The 21,527-nt window shown below is 26.0% G+C and overlaps 1 protein-coding gene across 1 annotated transcript in view; it reads left to right on the forward strand.

The window, feature by feature from the left end:
- LOC117171165 (cuticle protein-like) overlaps window positions 1–21,527 on the forward strand; it is a 35,417-nt gene that overhangs the window by 286 nt on the left and 13,604 nt on the right. Inside the window, exons 2-4 of the mRNA XM_033358227.1 lie at window positions 3,638–3,926; window positions 4,315–4,386; window positions 4,477–4,722. Of these exons, the coding sequence (XP_033214118.1) occupies window positions 3,638–3,926; window positions 4,315–4,386; window positions 4,477–4,722 (607 nt within the window). The remainder of the gene's footprint in view (window positions 1–3,637; window positions 3,927–4,314; window positions 4,387–4,476; window positions 4,723–21,527) is intronic.

A 21,527-nucleotide genomic window follows, 5' to 3' on the forward strand; every position in this document is an offset into this window, starting at 1 on the left:
TTTTTATTTCATGCTACTATTTTGTAGATCAGTTCTGGATTTGTTGGGTATCCTAATAATGGTATCATTATTCATTTTTGATTTAATGGTATTTTGTAGATCAGTTCTGGGTTTGTTGGGTATCCTAATAATGGTATCATTATTCATTTTGGATTTAATGGTATTTTGTAGATTTGCTCTAGGTTTCATTATTTTTTAAAGCATTGGCTATCATCATCATTACCGATTAGCATCATCAGTTTTCAAAAGTGCACACAAGTTCCATATTTTTAAGCATCAATTCAGAGGGATGAAAATAATTTTTTTATTTCATGCTACTATTTTGTAGATCAGTTCTGGGTTTGTTGGGTATCCTAATAATGGTATCATTATTCATTTTCGATTTAATGGTATTTTGTAGATCTGCTCTAAGTTTCTTAATTTTTTAAATCATTGGCTATCATCATCATTACCGATTAGCATCATCAGTTTCCAAAAGTGCACACAAGTTCCATTTCTTTAAGCATCAATTCAGAGGGATGAAGATAATTTTTTTATTTCATGCTACTATTTTGTAGATCAGTTCTGGGTTTGTTGGGTATCATTCAGAAAATGGTTGGCAATCATCACCATTACCGATTGGTATATTAGTTTTCTATAGTGCAAGAAAGTTCAATTTTTTTTAGACCCCAGTTCAGAAGGGTAGAAATTATTTTTAAAAATTGTATGGTATTTTGTATATAAGATCTGGAATTGTTGGTTTATTATTGATAAATTATTGTGGGGTTACTACTTGTATAATTTTTGAAATTATTCTCAATCATCATATTGGTATCATTGTTTAAAAAAATGGCAATCATCATCGGTTTTGAAAGTGCAAAAGAAAAACAATTTCTTTGGACATAAATTAAAAGGTGCCGTCATTTTTCATTTTTTATTTCATGGTATTTTGTAGATCTGATCTAGGTTTCTTCATTTTAAAAATCATTGGCTAGCATCATCATTACCGATTAGCATCATCAGTTTTTAAAAGTGCAAAAAAGTTCCACTTTTTCAAACCTAAATTTAAAGAAATGGAAATTCTTTTTAAAAATAGTATAATATTTTGTAAATCTGATCGGCATTTGTTGGTTTCTGTTAAAATAATTAGCAATCATCATCAGTCTAGAAAAGTGCAAAAACTACAATTTCTTTAAACATAAATTAAAAGGTGCAGACATTGTTCATTTTTTATTTTATGTTATTTGGTAGAGCTTTTCTGTGTTTGTCTGTTTTAAAATCATTCACGATCATTATTGTTACCGATTGGCATCATCGGTCTTCAAAAGTGCAAAAAAGTTATGTTTTTTTAAAACTCAAATTGAAGGGACAGAAATTGTTTAAGAAAATGTTTTACTATTTTGTAAATCTGCTCGAGATTTGTTGGTTCATGTTATTTTGAAAATATAATGGGATTAATATTTGTATTATTGTTACAATCATTGGCAATCATTGTCAGTGTTGAAAAGTGCACAAATTAAAATTTCCTTAAACATAATTTAAAAAGTGGAGATATTGTATAATTTTTTGTATTTTGTAGATCTGTTCTCGGTTTGTTCATTTTAAAAATCATTGACAATCATCAAGTTGGTATTATTCTTAAAATCATTGGAAATCATCATCATTGCCGATTGGTATTATCAGTCCTTAAAAGTGCAAAAGTTTTAACTTTTTTAAACCTCAATTGAAAAGACTAGAAATTATTTTTTAAAATTTGGGGTTACTTTGTACATCTCCTTTGGATTTTTCAGTTTAAATTATTGATACAATATAATGGGGTTACTATTTGTATAATTTTTAAAATTATTAACAATCATTATATTGGTATCATTCTTAAAATCATGGCATCATTAGTCTTCAAAAGTGCAAACCAGTTTAATTTTTCAAACCTCAATTCGAAGGGATAGAAATTGTTTTTAAAAATTGTATGGTATTTTGTAGATCTGCTTTGGATTTGTTTATTTACGCTAATGATAAAATATAGTGGCGTTACTATTTATCTCGCTTTTAAAAGCATTAGAAATCAGCATTAGTTTTGAAAAGTCCAAAAAGTGCAATATTTTAAAACATGAATTAAAATGTCATCAATTTTCAAAAGTTCAAAACAGTTCAATTTATAGCAAACCTCAATTTAAAGGAATGGACTCTTTTTAAACAATTTTGATGGTCATTCGTGGATCTGCTCTGAATTTGATGATTTATAGTATTGATCAAATATAGTGAAGTTAATATTTGTATCATTCGCAAAAAAGCGCAAAAAAGTTCAGTTTTTTTAACATAAGTTAAAAAGTGTAAAAATTTTTCATTTTTTATTTTATGGAATTTTGTAGACCTGTTCTGGGATTTGGTAATTTTTAAAGTCATTGTCAATCACCATATTGGTATTATTCTTAAAATCATTGATAACTATCAAAATTTCTAATTGGCATGATCAGTCTTTAAAAGTGCAAAAGAGTTCTATTTTTTTAAATTAATTAAGAGGGATACAAATAGTTTTAAAAAAATCCCATAATATTTTGTGGTTCTTTTCTGGATTTTTTGGTTTCTAATTTTGATAAAATAGGGTAGAGCTCCAATTGGACAATCATCATTTTGGCATCATTCTTAAAATCCTCAGAAATCATTCCATTGGTTTAATGCTCAAAATGGTTGGTAATCATTATCATTGCTAATTAGCATCATCAGTCTTGAAAGTGCAAAAATTATTGTATAGTATTTCGTAGATTTGTTCTACGTTCGTTTAAATTTAAAATAATTGAATCTCTTTGTGCTATAATAATTTTTGAAATTATTTTCATTTATCATAATAACCAATTAGCATATTTAATGTTTAAAAAAGCAAAAAAGTTTAATTGTTTTAAATCTTCATTTGAAAGGATAGAAATTACTTTTAAAAATGTCATCCTATTTTGTGGATTTATTCTGTGTTGGCTTTTTTGATTGCGATAAAATAGAAAATTTCTAAGATTAGCATAATTTTAAAAATCTTTTTCAATTACCATATTGGCATCATTCTTAAAACCATTGGCAATCATCATCATTGACAAATGACATCAGTCTTGCCAAGTGCAAACAAATTAAATTTTTTAAATATTAATTCAAAGGAGTAGAAATTGTTTATTTTTTATTTCATGTTATTTATATTATATTATTTGTTAAGAATATTTATTCGTGTACAACAATTGATCAAATAAAAAATTGTGTGTTGCGTTTAATTTTCAATTAAGATCGTAAAGCTTTTAGAGATAAAGATGAAATATGAAAGGCTTCAGAGTTTCCTTTATATTTAAATATCAAATTCAACAAAATATAATCTTTAAGAACAAGTTATTAGAATTTTTGGAATAGATCAAATTGTTAAGATTTAGAATTCCTTATTTTCAATGATTTGCAATTTTAAATTGCTTAATTTTGAAGGTTTACAATTGAAAACTCTTCGGATTTACAGAAGCAGAATTAAAAAATCCAACAATTTATTGATGTAAAAAAATTAGTCATAACATAAAATTTTCTGAGAAAAAGAAGAACTTTTTAACTTCACTGGGATTCGAGCCTAGAACCATTCGATTGCCGGACTTCTTTACTATAATATCTAATAATCTGAAAATTTTGATTTCAGTTTGTAGTTCTCTCTGCCCTCGTGGCTGTTGCCAATGCCGGAGCCATTGGAGCTCCTTTGAGTTATGCTGCTCCAGCTCAATTGGCATACGCATCTGCACCAGTTGCATACGCTCAACCAATTGCGAAAGCAATTGTGGCAAAAACCGTTGACACCGAATTCGACCCTCATCCTCAATACAGCTACGCCTATGATGTCCAGGATGGTCTTACCGGAGACTCCAAAGGCCAGCACGAAACCCGCGACGGAGACCTAGTCCATGGCAGCTACAACCTTCTCGAAGCTGACGGTAAAAACCCTTAAACAAATATTTACTTAACGGAATTTGACTGAAATTGCAAAAACAAAGTCGATACAAGATGAATAAGGAGAGTTGCAATCATGGATTCCTACCTTGCCGACAAGTAGGCAGATTTGCGACTCAAGTGGTTTGTGTCCGTGCTAAATTTCTAGACAGTTCTTGAAGATTCAAGAATATTCTATAAAGTTAGCATGGACAGTAATTATTTGAGGCGTAGACCGTTCTCTATCTCGATAAGGTAGAAATCTAAGACTAGGAGTGTCATTACTTATTAACTGTGAATTGCAAACTTTTTAAACATTAAATTTAATTCCAACGAGGCTCTTGTCTCGAATTCTCATTTCAAAATTCAAAATTAAATTCAATATTTTTTAAGGTACCCGAAGAATTGTCGACTACACCGCCGATCCAGTCAATGGCTTCAACGCAGTCGTTCGCAAGGAACCAGGTAAAGAATAATGAAAATAATACTTAAAAATAATTGTGCTTTTAAAAAATTATTAATTTGTTAATAAAATTATTTTAAATATTTCAACAGCTGCCGTAGCTGTCAAGGCGGTCGCTGCTGCCCCAGTTGTTAAGGCCGTCGCTCACGCACCAGTTGCGTATGCCGCCCCTCAATATGCTCAATATGCCGCCCCAGCCGTCTATGCTGCCCCTCAATATGCCGCCCCAGTTGCCGCCGTCAAGACCTTCGCTCCAGCTCCAGTTGCATACGCCGCCCCAGCACACTACGGATACGCTCATGCCAAAATCGCCGCCCCTCTCTCCTACTCTGCCCCCGCCTTCTACCACTAATTCTCCCCCAAACTCTGTTATTTATTTTTCATCACCAATTTTCAGTAAATGAATTTATAAATTCTAGAGACTGTGTTCTTATTTTAGATACAAATTTAGGTTATAGTATAGCATTGTAGTATCGCTTGTCAATCCAAAGAAATTTAATGTCGCAGGGGTATTTCAATCATTCTAGAATCACGGATCCGAGAGGAAAATAAACCCTAAAAATGCGGTCCAACTGAGGTTGATTAAAACTGATTATAAACAGAATTACAACGGATTATCTAATATTATTGAAATTGAAACAGGATTACTCTCGCTTAGATTTGTGCTTTGCAGCCTAAAAATATTTTAAAAAGTAAGAATTTTCGGGTACATTTAAAAACATTCAAGTTTAGAGCATTATTTTGCATACAAGGGTCAATGGAAGAAATTTTTTAAAAATTTCACGAGTATAAGGAAAACCGAGGATCGACCCTTGAGTTTGTGTACTGATAAAAAAAAAGTATCCGGGATTCCATCTTTGAAAGATCAAAACCTCCAGAATTCTGGAAGGTTTTGCTCCCGATGGAAACTTAACCGAAGATACTTTCAAACGATCCCGAAGGGAGCGAGCTGCCATCTGAAAGAGTTAGGTTTTGAACCTACTCTCTGCTCTCTGGAATTTTACTCTCTGTATATGCAATATGATTTTAATCTCTGAGATTCTGTTTTTGAAATCAGAATAAAAGCTACTTTATAGTAATTTAGCAATTTCTCGCTAATTCCAAATTATATTGTACACGCTTAAAACACAACTATATAATATAAATTATTATTTGATTATGAGACAATATTGAAGTAATTTATTAATCAATTAATAATATATGAAGTAATAATAAATGGGTAAATTTGTAAATAATTAATGTTTAATTACAATTATAATTGAATAGACATTTTTTGATATTGATATAAATATTGAATAATATAAAATTAATAACATTCAGAATATTATTTTTTAATTAATTACTGTTTGTTAGCGATTTTATCATTTTTCAAATTCTATCATTTGTTTAGATTATATTTTCAAATCTGCTTTTTCTAAAATTTAATTTCGTAAACGATTTTATTTTTCAACCCCTTTTATTTTGTGAACAATTATTTAAGTTAGTTAAACATTTTATTTTTCTAAAGAAATTTATTTTTGAAAAATTTTACTTATTAAACAATTTTTTATATTTTATTTCTAAAACATCTGCTTTAGCAATTTCATTTATTATCATTGCATAAATAATAATATTAATTAACTATTGATGATAAAAGTATTCTAACTATAATTCAAAAAAATTTGTTTGAAATTTAATTTTTAATTTTATGGTCCAAATATCTATAACTTTATTTCAACAATTATTTTGTTCAAAATTTGTAATTAAAAAAAGAATTGATTTTCCAAATTTAATTCTTTAACCAATTCCAGTTTTTAAACAATTTTTTTCAATATTTAATTTCTTATACCTTTTTGATTCTTCATCAATTTTATTGTTTAACCATTTTATGTTTTCTTTGAATTTATTTTTTTTTAATTTCTTTTTTAGTTAATTACTTTTTTATCAATTGCATCGTTTTCTTAAATTCTATTATTTATTTAAATAATATTTTTGAAACTATTTCTTTTTTCCTGAAATTTAATTTTAAAACTTATTTTATTTTCTAAACCATTTTATTTTGTAAACAATTGTTAAGGTTTGTCATAAATTTTATTTATTAAATAAATTTATTTTTTAAAAATTTAATTTTTCAATATTTTAGTATTTAATGTATTATAGATTAATATAATTTATTATCATTGCTTAAATAATAATTAATTAATTAAGAGAATAATAATACTCTATGATAAAAGTATTCTAATTAAAATTCACATTAACAAAATTGTAGATCATTTTTGGGACAAACATTTTTGTTAATTCATCTTTTTTTGTATCCTACATAGTTCGTTCACGAAATGGAATTTTTAATTTTCCATTATTTTTTGTGTCATCAAAATTTGAATTTTCGATTTTTGAAGAAAATCCAAAAATTGTTTATGATAATCTTATAGGAATTTCAAAAAGAAATATTTTTCTTTTCTTCACTTTTTTTCATAATGTGCGTTTTTCGGCTTCAAATTTTGGTTTTCGGTTGATTAAAAAATTTTTGAAAAGCGCTATAACTCTGAGATTTTTTTTTATCAAAAAAAGTCATTAGGATAATTTGTTTGTTCTATTCAATACTATAAATATCCGTACATAGAATTTTCAAATTCCGAAAAAAGTGGTCTCAAAAATTTTCAAAATGCGCTCACTTTTTGAATTTTTATCAAAAATGGCTGGTTAACGAACTCGTCCTTTCTTTTGGTACCTAGAAAAAGTGTGCCAAAGATGGATTTGATTCGTTCATTTTTTCGAGAGTTATCGTGTTTACGGACGGACGGACAGACAGACAGTTTTTCTCATATAAAAAGGGGAAAAAATCATTTTTTTGAAACGTCATAAATAGGTTTCGGTGGATCATAAATGTTTCAAAAATGTATTGATCGAGGCGTCTCGAAGACGTAAACAAACACACTAGATATCGTCTTGCTGTATTTTAAATATGAAAAAAATTTTCTCTTATGAAGAAGTTAAATCTGGCTTCAAATTTCCTGAGATCGAATTATATTGAAACATGCAAAAAATTGTATGTTAAATTCTTTTGTTATAAACCTCCTTCTATGAGGAAGCAATGTTCAACTAAAAACAATAAATTTCAAACAAAAAATCAATTAATTATATTTTCAATCCGCAAAATTAAATTTTCACAATACAAAAAAAAGAATGTTCTACAAAATAGTTTAATTTGCAAATTAGGAGATGCATTTTGAACTAAAATTAGACATCTTCTACTAAAAAATTTATTTGTGATATTCAGAACTCTGCAAAAAGATACTATTCAAAATATTAAATTTTTTCTTTTCAAACTGATTGACTGACACTTTGACTTCATTTCGCAAATTAATTAGAAACTTTTATCAACAATTTTTCATTGGCTTTTTATTGGTTCGATTACTTTTTTTTTGCTTTAATAAAATTATCTGTATGCATAGTCTTGACGCGATCGACGCTCATAAGTTTCCGGTTTATGGTATGTCTGCCTACAACATCCGGGAGCAAAATTCTTTTGCGTCACATGCCTTCTTTATCGTGGCTCATCTTCACTTCTTCGCATGAGCTTTTGCACTTTATGTTCCGTAATCTTGAACTTACAACTTACAAGAGTTCTTTTTCAGAAAATTTATGAAAATGAAAATTCGCTTGAAAAATTTCTAGAAAAATGAAAATCTAATTATAAAAATGTTGTTCTTTGATAACTATGCTCTACATTATTCAACTTTTGAATAAATTATTAAAATAATTAATTAGGCTTGTTTAAATAAAATTATGGTGGGTTATTCGGCCTAATTTTCAACAAAATACATTAATTTTTAATCAAAAAGACAAATTTGTAACAAAATACATGAATTTTCATCCAAAAAATTTGGGTTTCAACTAAAAAATATACATTTTTTCACCGAAAAATGAACGATAACATTTTCAGTTAAATAATAAATTATCAACCAAAGATAAAATTTTTCAACTAAAATGATGAATGATAAATGAAAAAACGACTATCAAACAAAATTGATACATTTTCTAGAAAGTAATTAATTTTTACCAAAAACAGATGATATCTGGACCAAAACAGATAACAGTTCATATTTCCGAAAAAAGATCATTTTATTTTAAATAAAAAACAGTCAAATTTAAACGAAAGTGACGAATTATCAATACAATAATTAAATTCTCAACTGAAAGGACAAATTAAAAAAGAAACAGTTGACTATCAAATATCTGATTTTATCATCAAAGCAAGAAATTTTAACCGAGAAGTTGAATTTTTGTACGGAAAAAGTTGAATTTCAGAAAAAAACATAAATTTGCAATTACAATTATGAATCTTTAAAAAAAATGAATTAAAACGAAAATTGTTGCATTTCCCAGAAAGGTGATAGTTCATATTTTCATACAAATATTTTCATTTTAAATAAAAAACAGTTCAACACAACGGAAAAAGAGGAGTTTTTATTAAAATGATTGACTTCTCAACCGAAAAGGATAACTCTAACAAATTTTTTAAACCGAAAAAAATAGATGGTGTTTGATACAAATAGTAAATTTTTAAACCAAATATTTGAATTTCCAACCAAACAAATGAATTTTTCTTTTTAAAAAATTCATTTAAAAATAAATAATTAATCTTTTAACAAGGTAGTTAAGTTTTTTCACCAAAGCAATAGATTCTTAAACTAAGAAAATTACTTGTAATGAAATTGTTCAGTTATTCACGAAATAAATAAATCTTTTATAAAAACAAGAACTCTCAAACTAATTTTAAACAAAGTAGTCCAATTTTTAACTGAAAAATATAAAATGTCAAACAAATAGTTAAATAAATAGCTAAAGAAGATACATTTTCGACAAAAAATGAAACAATTATATTTTAAATAAAAAATGAGCTTTTTAGGATAAAAAAAAGAGATTTTTTAACCAAATCTTTCAATCAAAAAGATGAATTTTCATCAAAAATTGTGCACCAAAATTAAACTGTTTTATTTAAAATTCTTTTGATTCTAGCTAAGAATAATTTTTTAAGGTGAAAATGAAAGTGCTGATTTTTTGTGTGGAAAATGTATCTTTTCCAGTCGAAAATTCAACTATTTGGTTCGAACTCATTTCGTTAGATGGAATCCCACGGTTTTTGATTTTAAATTAAAAACTATTTTGTTGAAAATTACTTTTTTTATCAAAATAATTTATTTATCTTGAAATTATTGTTGCAGACATTTTTTGTTCTTTCTTATAATTTCACTATTTCACTTTTGGTTAAAAACGTTTAATTTTCAGATGAAAATTCAGCCATTTGGTTGAAAATTTATCCCATTGGATTGAGAGTGAACTTTTCTGTCAAAAATTTATTTATTTAGTAAAAAGGGAACTATATTTTATTTGATAGAATTTATTTCCTTATGATTTCCATTTTTTTTACAACAAATCATCCACAATTGTTAACATAATTGGCGCAGGGCCCCTTAATAATAATAAAAATATTTAATCCAAATCTCGCGACAACAGTTTAGAGCAAACTGTGATAAAAAGCAAAAACTCACTCGCGAGTGAGTTTTTGCTTTTAAAACAAATTAAGCGAAAGTAGGTTGACAAATAAATCATCAATTTGGTTAAATTTTTAATCTATATTTTGGTTTATTTAGTTATTTTCAGCCTATTGTCTATTTTATATAATATTTTTTAAATTATTTTTGTTTATAATTTATTATTTTATAGCTTATATTATCAGTTTATTTAGCGACGATTAAATCCCAATAAATAAAGTGTAAGAAAATTTTAACTTTATTTATCTTGCACAGAGAAATTTTTTATAACAAAATTTTTAAAAAAGCAAAAACTCACTAGCGAGAGAACGTGGCGCGGCAGTAAGCCCCAGTGGTAGCATATACTCGAAAATTCTAGCGCCGACATTACCTAAAATCATAATAAAACTTACTAACCGTGCACGAGTTTAAGTGAAAAAACGGTTAAAAATCGAATTTTTCTAAAAAGTTATATTTTTTGCTCTAATTTGAAAACTTATAAAGCTACAACTTTTTGTCCAAAAGTAAAACCTTTTATGGAATTATCACAAAAAAAGCAAAAACTCACTCGCAAAAACTCACAACGTGGCGCGGCACACCGTGGTGCGGAAACGAAAAACGAGGTTCAAAATGACATTTAGATAGCAATTATGCACCGATTTTAGATTTTTTATTAGAAAATTCAGGACTAAATTTTTCAGAAAATAGTCAGAGTGAATTTTTGATTTTTCTGCTTATTTAATTTTTATTTTAATGCCAACAGCGAAAAAAATTGGATTTTTTAAATTTCATTTTTTATCTTCTAGAAAAAAATTTTCTCATACTTCTCATCCCTTTGATTTAATGCGCACGGTTATAAGAAATATAAAATATTGTTGACTGGCATAGTTAATTGTTATCAATGAATTGTGATAACAAATACTTGACATTAGGGGTTATTCGTCATCAAAGTATATTTCTGATCTGAAATCGTTTGCTTTCACATCAGGATAATACTTGCATATTAAAAGTTGAGATTAAATGTTATTTTGTTATTTTATAAACAATTTATATAAACAAATGCACATTTTGTCCTTTTTCAGGTAAAAAGAAGCCATTTTTCTATCGACCTTGTTGCAGTTATATTGCCAATGATGTCTTCTACAGAACTTTTTTCCACTCATCAATATTACTGTATTTTATAAACAAATTATATAAACAAATGCACATTTTGGTTGTTTTTAAGCAAAAAGAAATAGTTTTTTCTGCTGTCCTTGACCAAATTATATTGCTAATAACGTTTTCTGAAAAATTGTTAGCCACTCATCAATATTTGTTTATTTTATAAACAATTTATATAAACAAATGTATATTTTGGGTGTTTTTAAGCGAAAAGAAATAATTTTTTGTTCTGACCTTGCTGAAATTATATTGCCAATGATTTTTTCTAAAAGAATTTCCCCATTACTTAATATTTGCTTATTTTATAAACAAATTATTTTAATAAATTTATATATAAGTCGTTATTAGGCGAAAAGATATTTTTTATTATTTTTTAAACTATATTGGCAATGAATTGCCTAGATAAAATCTCATTATGCCTCACTATTTGTTTACTTTTACCTAGTCTGGTCAAAATAAGATTGTGAATGATCTTCTTTGACCAAATTTTGCGATAAAATGGAATTCGTAAAATTTATAAACAAATGATAGAAAACCTACACATTGTAGGCGTTCATGAGCAGAAAAACAATGTTCTTTCTTGTGGTTTTGTTGAAATTAGGTTGTCAATGTTTTCTACATGAACTCATGTAGAAAAAAAGAATTTATTAAATTTATAAACAATTTGGAAATTTTTTTTATATAACTTCCTTATGCAATAGGCAAATAGTGATCGTTATCAAAAAGTTTTTTTGGAAACATTATTGGCAATATAATTTTGGTAATGTCAGATGACAAAACGGTTTAATTTCCTTGAAATCGACCAAAATGTAGATTTGTTCATATAATTTGTTTATATAATAATAAATATTGCCAGTTTACACATTTTTTTTTTGATCAAACATCATTGGCAATTATAATTTCAGCAAGGTCAGCGGAAAAACAATTTCTGTTCACTCAAAAATGCCAAACATGTGCATTTGTTTATATAATTTTTTTCTAATGTAAACAAATATTGATGGGTGGCAACATTTTTTTTAGGAAACATCATTGGCAATATAATTTTCACGAAGCCAGAAAAAAGCCTTTCCTTTCACTTAAAAACGCCCAAAATGTGAATTTGTTTACATAATTTGTTTAATAAATAAACAAATATTTATAGGTTGGAAACTGTTTTTGAGTAAACATAATTGGAAATATAATTTAAGTAAGGTCAGAAAAAAAACGATTTCTTTTCGCTAAAAAACGCCAAAAATGTGCATGTGTTTAAATAATTTGTTTAAAAAATAAACAAATATTGATACGTGGCGAAAAATTTCTCAAAAAACATCACTGGCAACATAATTGTAACAAGTTTGGAAGAAAAAACGGTTTCTTTCCTCCTGAAAACGGCCAAAATGTGCATTTGTTTATATAAATTGTTTATAAAATAAAAAATGAAATTTAAAAAATCGACATTTTTTTCGCTGTTTGCATTAAAATAAAAATTAAATAAACAAAAAAAAATTAAATCTTCTTTCACCATTTCCTGAAAAATTTATTCCTGCATTTTACGAAAAAAATCTAAAATCGGTGCTTAGTTGTGTTACAAATGTCATTTTGAACCTCGTTTTCCGGTTTCACCTCACTTTAAACTATGAAATTTTTGATCTGAAATTAAAAAAAATATTTTACAATCTTCTCGCAATTTTTTTTCTGAAGTTTTTCAGTGCTCAAAATTTCGTCGATAAACGAAACGCTGGAAGTTCCAAAAGTCCAATTCACGACGAGCATCAGAAAAAAAAATTAATAACAATTTATTGAAAATATGTTTTTAATTCAATAAAGATGTGAAATAAAATTTCACATCGAGATATATCATTTAAAAATTAAAATCCAAAAATTGTTTTGAAAGTTTATAGCCCTTATTGCACCCGGTCCCTCAAATGGTTGTAAGACTCTTGGATTAATAAAATATCAAATTAAAATTAATTTTTTATTCTTTAACAACGTAAACAGCCAAAAGAGATAGTAATTGACATGTAACCAACTAATTATTTTGTAAAATGCAAGGATGCAGACAAATTCGGTCCAGTTTTCGGAATGCCATACGTATAATTTGGGCGTGGCCCAGATATTATCAAGAAAGTTTTATGTAACCAATGAGTCACTGGGACCAATAATAAATTTGTAAGTTGCTTAATTACGCTGTATGATTAGTAGTGCCTTAATTAAGAGCATTTGTGAATTATGCATTGAAGCCTATTATTTTACGAGAGTGTTACCTTTAATAATAATCCATATAACACAAAAAGAAGAAAGGACAGATGAGTAAATTACTTTTTGAACTAGTTGTGTCAAAAATCGGATCTCTAAAAAAATTTTTTTATGTTTCTTTTCTATCTAATTTTTTATCTCTTTTTTTATATCACATTTCCTTAATTTTTTTCTATCTTCCTTGTTTCAAACTTTTTTCTGTCCATTTTCTCTGTCTCTTTTTTTATTTTTTCAACTTTCTTCTCTATCTAATTTTTTTTCTATGTATCTCTTTTCTCCGCCTCTTTTTTTCTAGGTCTTTTTCCTATCTTATAATTTATTTTTATTTTTGTTTTCTATATTATTTTTTTGTTTCTCTTTTCTATCTTATTTTTTAATCTCTTTTTTATATCACATTTACTCAATTTTTTTCTATCTTCCTTCTTTTAAACTTTTTTCTGTTTATTTTCTCTGTCTCTTTTTTTATTTTTTCAACTTTCTTCTCTATCTAATTTTTTTCTATGTATCTCTTTTCTCCGCCTCTTTTTTCTACGTCTTTTTCCTATCTTATAATTTATTTTTATTTTCGTTTTCTATATTATTTTTTTGTTTCTCTTTTTTTCTATATTTTTTTCTTTTTTTCTATCACTTTCTTTCTATCTCATTGTCTATCTCTTGTTTTATTCTTCTTTTCTATTTAATTTTTTCTATAACTTTTCTCTGCCTCTTTTATTGCTCTTTTTCATCTTTCTTTAATATCTCATTTTATATCTCTTTTTTCCATTTCTTGTTTTACCTTTCATCATCTCTTTTTTCCGCTTTCTTTCATCTTTCTTTTCTATATAATTTTTGTATCTCTTTTTAAATATTTTTTCTTTTTCCTATCACTTTTTCTATCTCATTGTATATCTCTTTTTTTCACATCTTTTATTATCTTTCTTTTCCATTTAATTATTTTCTATCTCTTTTTATATCTCATTGTCTATCTTTTTTTCCATTACTTTTTGAACTAGTTCTGCCAAAAATCGGATCTTTGCAAAAAATTTTTTTTATGATTTTAAGAATCAACATAATATTACCGCCGATTTAATTTAAAATGCAATTTCAAAAATTGCAAAATTTAATTACAAAAGCTATTTATTGAATAATTATTTTAAAATTTTTTCGTAGTTATTTTTCAACAACCATAAAAATAAATTTGTAACAAGGAATTGTCAGTTTCAACCTACAGATTAAATTTACAAATAAAAAAGATTAAGTTTTGATAAAACAAAGAATTTTTCAACTAAAAGATGAATTAAAAAAATGCAGAAATTTTAGTGGAATAATTAATTTTTAACCAGAAAATATAACTTTTCAACCATCAGGGGAATATTAACTTTTTCATATAAAAAAATTAGTTAAAAATTTTTTTTTCAGCAAAATAGTAAAATTTTCAACAAAAAAGATGAATTTTCATCTAAAGTGATTCATTATCAATCAAAAATATTAATGGTTAATAAGCGATATCAAATTTTCACCAAGTCGTTAATTTTTTATCTAAAAAAGATTAATTTTTAATCAAGAAGATTAATTTTCTAATAAAAAAGACATCTTTAACAAAGCAGATGAATTTTCTACTTGAAAAAATATATTTTAAACCAAATAGTTAAATCTTCAAGCCACAAATATACATTTTGAACAAAAAATGAAATTGTCCAAATTTTTAGTCATAAAAATTAACTTTCAACACAAAAAACACAAATTTTAAATTAAATATTTAAATTAAAAAAAAAAAATTTGGAAGAGGAATTCACCTTTCAACTTAGTAGCTTAATTCCCAACAAATTAGTTGAATTTTGAGCCAAAGTGTGAATTTTCAAAGAAAAATGATACTTTTTTGAGGGAAAAAATTGTTGTTTAACAACAAAATTTATTGTAAGAAAATCCTTAAGTTTTCAAATAAAATCAACTAAAATCTTTAACCAAAAAAACTGAATTAAAAAAAAAGTATTTTCACTGTTAACGATCAGAGAGAAATTTTCAATTAAGAATAAAATATATTATGTTTATAATAAAAAATATTTTCACTTTACATAAAACATAATTAAATTTAGCCAAAAAATATGAATTTTCAAGATAATTAGTTAAATGTTGAATCAAAAAGATTAATTTTCAACCAAAAATTTTCGTTTAAATAAAAATAATTTCATCCAAAAAGTTGAATTATTAAATAAAATAAAGAATCTTTACCTGGAATACTCGAAATTCAGTTAAAAAATTAATTATCAAATCAAAAGGAAATAAATGTTTATCTTTGGAAGTTAATTAATTATACAATTTATTCTCTGTTTCATTTAAGAGAAAACCGCAACTTTCCACAAATTATTTAGGACTGGATAGTTACAAACAATAATCAATTGTTTAAAAAATAATTATCATTAACCTGCTTTGATTATTACCTCACTCAGTGAAAAGTGGACAAAAAGATGAAAATTTCATGAAAAACGCAAATATCTAACATTTATATAGAAGAGGATAGTTATAAGGAATTATAATTTTTTTAAACAATTATGTTCGCTAACTTGAAAAAATTATTATCTTACTCTAAGGATAAAGTGAAAAAATATAAAATTAAAATAAATCGCAACTATCTAGCGTTACTATAGGAAAAGATGAAAAGATAGCTATGGACAATAATAATTTGTTTAAACAATTATATTTCTTAAATTTCATTAATTATTACTACACTCTAAGTAAAATATAGACAGAATGTTCAATATTTAAGAAAAACCAGCAACTTCCTAGAATTATTTTAAAAAAAATTTCTTTTAATAATACTAAATTATTTAAATTATTATATTTTTTGCTTGAATTAATTCCATAATAATCAACATTGGCGAGTAGAAAGCACGTAAGGAAAAGTGGTAGAAAAAAGTAAACTTTCGATGACAATAGTTGCTCCACACTTAAGCCAAATCTGGTTGGATTTCATTCATTTTATTAAAAATTAAATTATTTAACTGCACTCATATCTTGAAACTGCGCACGCAGAGTAATTAAGAGTCTTCCTATTTTCTGTTTTTTTTTCTTAAGAGCACATTTCCTGGCGACATTAATGCAAATTAATATTAATAAATAAATTTTTGACCACCCTACTCTACATGCGCAGTTTTGCGATGTGAGTGCAGTGCATTAATTCAATTTATAATTATATCGTTCTTAACTCAGAAATATCTTTTTCAATATTTATAAAATTAACAATCTTGGCTAGTAGAAGGCACAAAAGAAAAAGTGGTAGAAAAAAGAAAGCTTTCGATGACAATAGTAATTTGACAGCCAAGCCAACTCTGGTTGGATCTTATTATAAATTTAATTGTTTAACTGCGCTCACATCTCAAAACTGCGCACGCAGAGCAATCAAGAGGCTTCCTATCTTCATTTTTTCCTAAGAAAAAATTTCCGGGCGATGCCCATGCGAATTAAAAGTAAATAATAAATTTTGGACCACCCATTCTACATGCGCAGTTTTGTGATGCAAGCGCAGTTCCATAATTAAATTTATGCTAAAATACAATCATCAAAGGTTCAATTTTGCTGCCACTTTTCCTGCAGTGCCTTCCCGCGCAAAAACTGCTTAGGTTTAAAAATATTCAAAATGATATTTATTGCGCATTATCGATTTTATCATAAATTTAATTATTGAACTGCACTCGTTTCTCAAAACTGCGCATGTAGAGCCATCAAAGTGCTTCCTATCTTTATGTGTTCTCAAGTTAAATTATTTGTAAATAAATTACCATAAAATATAGATAAGTTGGAAACTTTTACCTTACAACTACGGAAACAAAATTTTTTCGGCTCAAACTTATTATACCGCTAGATTCGGAAGACTTTAAGCTTTCAGAAGCTTTTTATTAAATAATTAAAAGATTTTTTTGGACGAGTTGCAATCGAAAGAAGTGAGAGTCCTTGACATTCAGCTCCTACATTAGTTCAAAGAAGTTACTTTCTATTAGTGAAAGAAAATAATTAAATTATTTCCTCTTTTATTAAATTTTCAACTGAATTTAACTGTCAGATCTGAAATGAAAAACGTTTTTTATTATAAATGCATTTCTTGTCTGCTGATATTCGAGTAATGATTTTTGTGCAACCAGAAGACCACACCTTATCTGGACAGACCTTGAACCTTTCTCTTCGATTTGTAAATTTATCGAGATGATTATTCATGAAGATCAAATGGTCGTTCAGTCACCGTTTTGCGGTAATGTTTTTTCGAGGTCAGCAACCTGTCTTCGTTGAAAGGAAAATAACATAATATTAATAATGGTATGTTGATAATATTAAATGGTTAAATAAATAGTTTTTAAAGACTTTTTTTCTTCAATTCCTGAGATAAAAGTTTTTCGTGTTCTTTAAACCACACTTTATTTATTATATTTTATGTAATTTATTTAACATATTAAATTATTATTGAAGTGTCTGCTATATCTTCCTTTTATCCCTTTTTTTGGTCTCTTTTTTTTGACTTTTTTCATCTTTCTTTTCAATCTGATTTTTTTTACCACTTTTCTGTCTTTTTTTCTATCTTTCTTTTTCTATATATTTTTTTCTAACCCATCGTCTATTTTTTTCCGTGCCTTGTTTTATCTTTCTTTTCTATCTAATTTTTTTTATCTCTTTTCTCTGTCTCATTTCGTTGCTCTTTTTTATCTTTTTTTGATATCTAACTTTTTCTATCTCTTTTCTCCGCCTCTTTTTTTCTATCTCTTTTTCTATATCATTTTGCCTTTAATTCTGTTTCTATCTCATTGTCTATCGCTTTTTTTCGTTCTGTTTCATCTTTCTTTTATATCTCTTTTTTCCACCTCTTCTTTTATCTTTTTTTTTCTATATAATTTTTTTCTTTCTCTTTTCTCTGTCTCTTTTTTTCTATCTCTTTTAATATATCATTTTTCATCAATTTTGTTTCAATCTTTCTTTTCAACTATTTTTTCTATCTCTTCTTTTATATCATTTTCCCTTTAATTTTGATTCTAGCTCATTGTCTGTCACTTTTGCTATATCTTTTTTTATGTTTCTCTTCTATCTAATTTTTTTGTCTTTACATTTTTCTATATCACATTTTTTCAATTTTTTTCTATCTTCCGTTTAAAAACTTTTTTTTTCTGTCTATTTTTTCAGTCTCTTTTTTTTCTCTTTTTTTAATGTTCTTTTCTATCTAATTTTTTTCTATCTCTTTTATCCACCTCTTTTTTTCTATCTCTTTTTCTAAGTCTTTTTCCCTATCTCATTGTTCATCTCCTTTTTTATCTTTCTTTTTTATATAATCTTTTCATCTCTGTTTTTCTATTTTTTTTTCTTTTTTCTATCACTTTTTCTATTTTTTTATCTCATTGTCTATCTCTTTTTTCCATATCTTGCTTTATCTTTCTTTTCTTTCTTTCTGCCTTTTTTTTCTATGTATTTTTCTGTATCATTTTCCCTTTGATTTTGTTTCTATCTTATTATCTGTCTCTTTTTTATGTTAATTTGCTATCTAATTTTTTTCTATCTCTTTTTCTATTTCGCATTTATTTAATTTTTGGTCTATCTTTCTTTTTAAATCTTTTTCTGTTTCTTTTTTTTTCTCTTACTTCAACTTTCTTTTCTATCTAATTTTTATCTATCTCTTTTTTCTGCCTCTTTTTTTTCTGTCCCTTTTTCTACGTTTTCTTCCCCTTTTAGTTGTTCATTTCCCTTTTTATGTTTCTTTTCCATATCATTTTCTTCTACATCCTTTGTTGTATATATTTTTTTCTATCACTTTTTCTATCTCTTTTTTTCTATCTCACTGCTTATCTCTTTTTTCATATCTTCTTTTATCTTTTTTTTCATCAATTGTTTTCAATCTTCCTTTTTAGCTTTTTTTTTATATCTCTTTTTCTATATCATTTTTCCTGTAATTTTGCTTCTATCTCATTGTCTGTCTCTTTTCTGTATGTTTGTTCGCTGACTAACTTTGTTATATTTCTTTTCCTACATCATTTTTCCTCAAATTTTTTCTATCTTCCTTCTTAAATATTTTTTTCTGTCTCTTTTTTTCTCTTTTTTCAACTTTCTTCTGCATCTAATTTTTTTTTCTATCTCTTTCCTCTGCCTCTATCTCATTGTATATCTCTCTTTTTATCATTTTTTTCTATATAATTTGCTTCTATCTTTTTTTTTAATATTATTTTATTTTTTCTGTCACTTTTTTTCTTTTTTTTTCTATGACATTTTTAATTTTATTTTTCTATACCTTTTTCTTCCTATTTCTTTTTCCCCAAAAATTTTTCTGTTTATTTTATTTCTTTTTATCTCTTCTTATGTTTCTTTCTATCTCTTTTCTTTCTATCTTTTCTTTCTATCATTTTCTCTATTTCTTTTATTTCTGGATTTCTTCTCTATCTTTTTTTTTCAACTTCTTTTTTTCTGTATATATTTGGACTATCGTTTATCATTTATTATGTTTAGCTCGCTTACTCCTCAATTCTTTCTGAAATGAATATTATAATTTGATGTTCAATTTTTTTTTTAAACAAATGTATTTCATTTTAATTTTAAAAGTGAGATAATCGGAAAGCCGCGCCCATCTTTATCACGTGACCCGAAATTCTTACAACTTTCAGTCGAAGTTTGGTGTTTCGTGTTAAAGTATAATAACAGTCATTACGTAATCATGATATTAAGTAAATTGATACCTTCTCCTGCTATTTGCAACCTGGATCACATTTACCACGTGCTTTTATTTTTAACTACTTTATTTAATTGAAATTAATCAAAATATATATTCATTAGGATGGTCAAAAAAATTATTTATTTATAGCTCTATAAAAACCCTTTACTAATTTTTTATTTTCTTCTAAAAAAAATTACTAGTAATTAGATACACTCTCCAAATCAGAATTGCTAATGAAATTGAATATATAGAAGAAACCTTTCTGCATTGGATAGTGCAACATACAGCAGATAATCATTGATTAAGTGCAAAAATGAAAGATAAATAGATTATCTTAATCAAATTCTAGAATCTTTATTAGATGAAACAGAAAATGGATTTTTGTTTTAATTTTTTTGAAAAATGTTGGTACGTGAGAATTTGACTTTCTAAATTATTTGAACAGTCAAAAAATTTCAAGTTCGTCAATGTCACCAACTGTAATGGCTTTCGCATAGATTAATTACTGTCAGGTTAATAGAAAACTTGATCAAACTGTTGCTCTTACTAATTTAAATGGCAAGTGTTCAAGGAAGCACTCTATTGTTCTACGTTTCAATTGGCAAAAGGAAATTTAAATTAATCATTAATTTAGTATGGTAGAAATGATTAAATTTATTGACTATAAAAAATATTTTAACAATTTTTTCATTTCTAACTGAATAGTTACAGCGATTTTTTTTTTAAATAGCTAAATTATCGAAGACAATGAATTTTCAAATAAAGTCAATTTTTTAACCCAAAAGATGAATTATTAACCAGAAAAATAAACTATCAAAAAGTACGAATGAATGTTAAGTTTTCAGTTAAAAAATTAATTTTTAACCAGAAATTTTTTTTCAGTAAAATAGATGAGTTTTGAGTCAAGAAAAAAAGAATTTGCAAACCAAATTAATAGATTTTTAAGCCAAAACAGCGTATTTTCTACAAAATAGTTAAATTTTCAGCTCACAAATATGCATTTTCAATAAAAAAGAAGTTTGAACGAAACAATTGTATTTTTAATCAAAAATAATGATTTTATGCAACTATTTCGAATTTTAGAACCAAACAACCAAATTTTTAACCAAGAAATATAAATTTTGATAAAAATTTTTTAAGATTCATTATTTTAATTATAACCAAAAGGATGAATCTTTAACTGGAATAATTGCATGTTCAGTTTGAAAAATTAATATTTTATTAAAAAAAAATTTTTAATAAAGTTGAAATCCAGCACAGATAAATTAAATAAAAAATCCAATTTCCCATAAAACAATAGAACTTTCAAAGAAATAATAAAACTTTAATCCACGTTAGGTGAATTCTCAATCAAAAATATAATAGTAAACTTTTCAAACTAAAATACTTAATTTTTCACCAAATATTTTGATTCTCAGTAAAAAAATATAAATTTTTAACAAAAAAGTTTAACTTTTAATCAAGTATTTTAATTTTCGACAAAAAAGATTAATTCTCGACAAAAAATTGAATAGTTTATATTAATACAACAAAAAAATGATTTCAAATAAAAAATAGTTTATTAAGCCTC

The sequence above is a fragment of the Belonocnema kinseyi genome, chromosome 4 (assembly GCF_010883055.1).
Source record: "Belonocnema kinseyi isolate 2016_QV_RU_SX_M_011 chromosome 4, B_treatae_v1, whole genome shotgun sequence".
Taxonomy (NCBI): Eukaryota; Metazoa; Arthropoda; class Insecta; order Hymenoptera; family Cynipidae; genus Belonocnema; species Belonocnema kinseyi.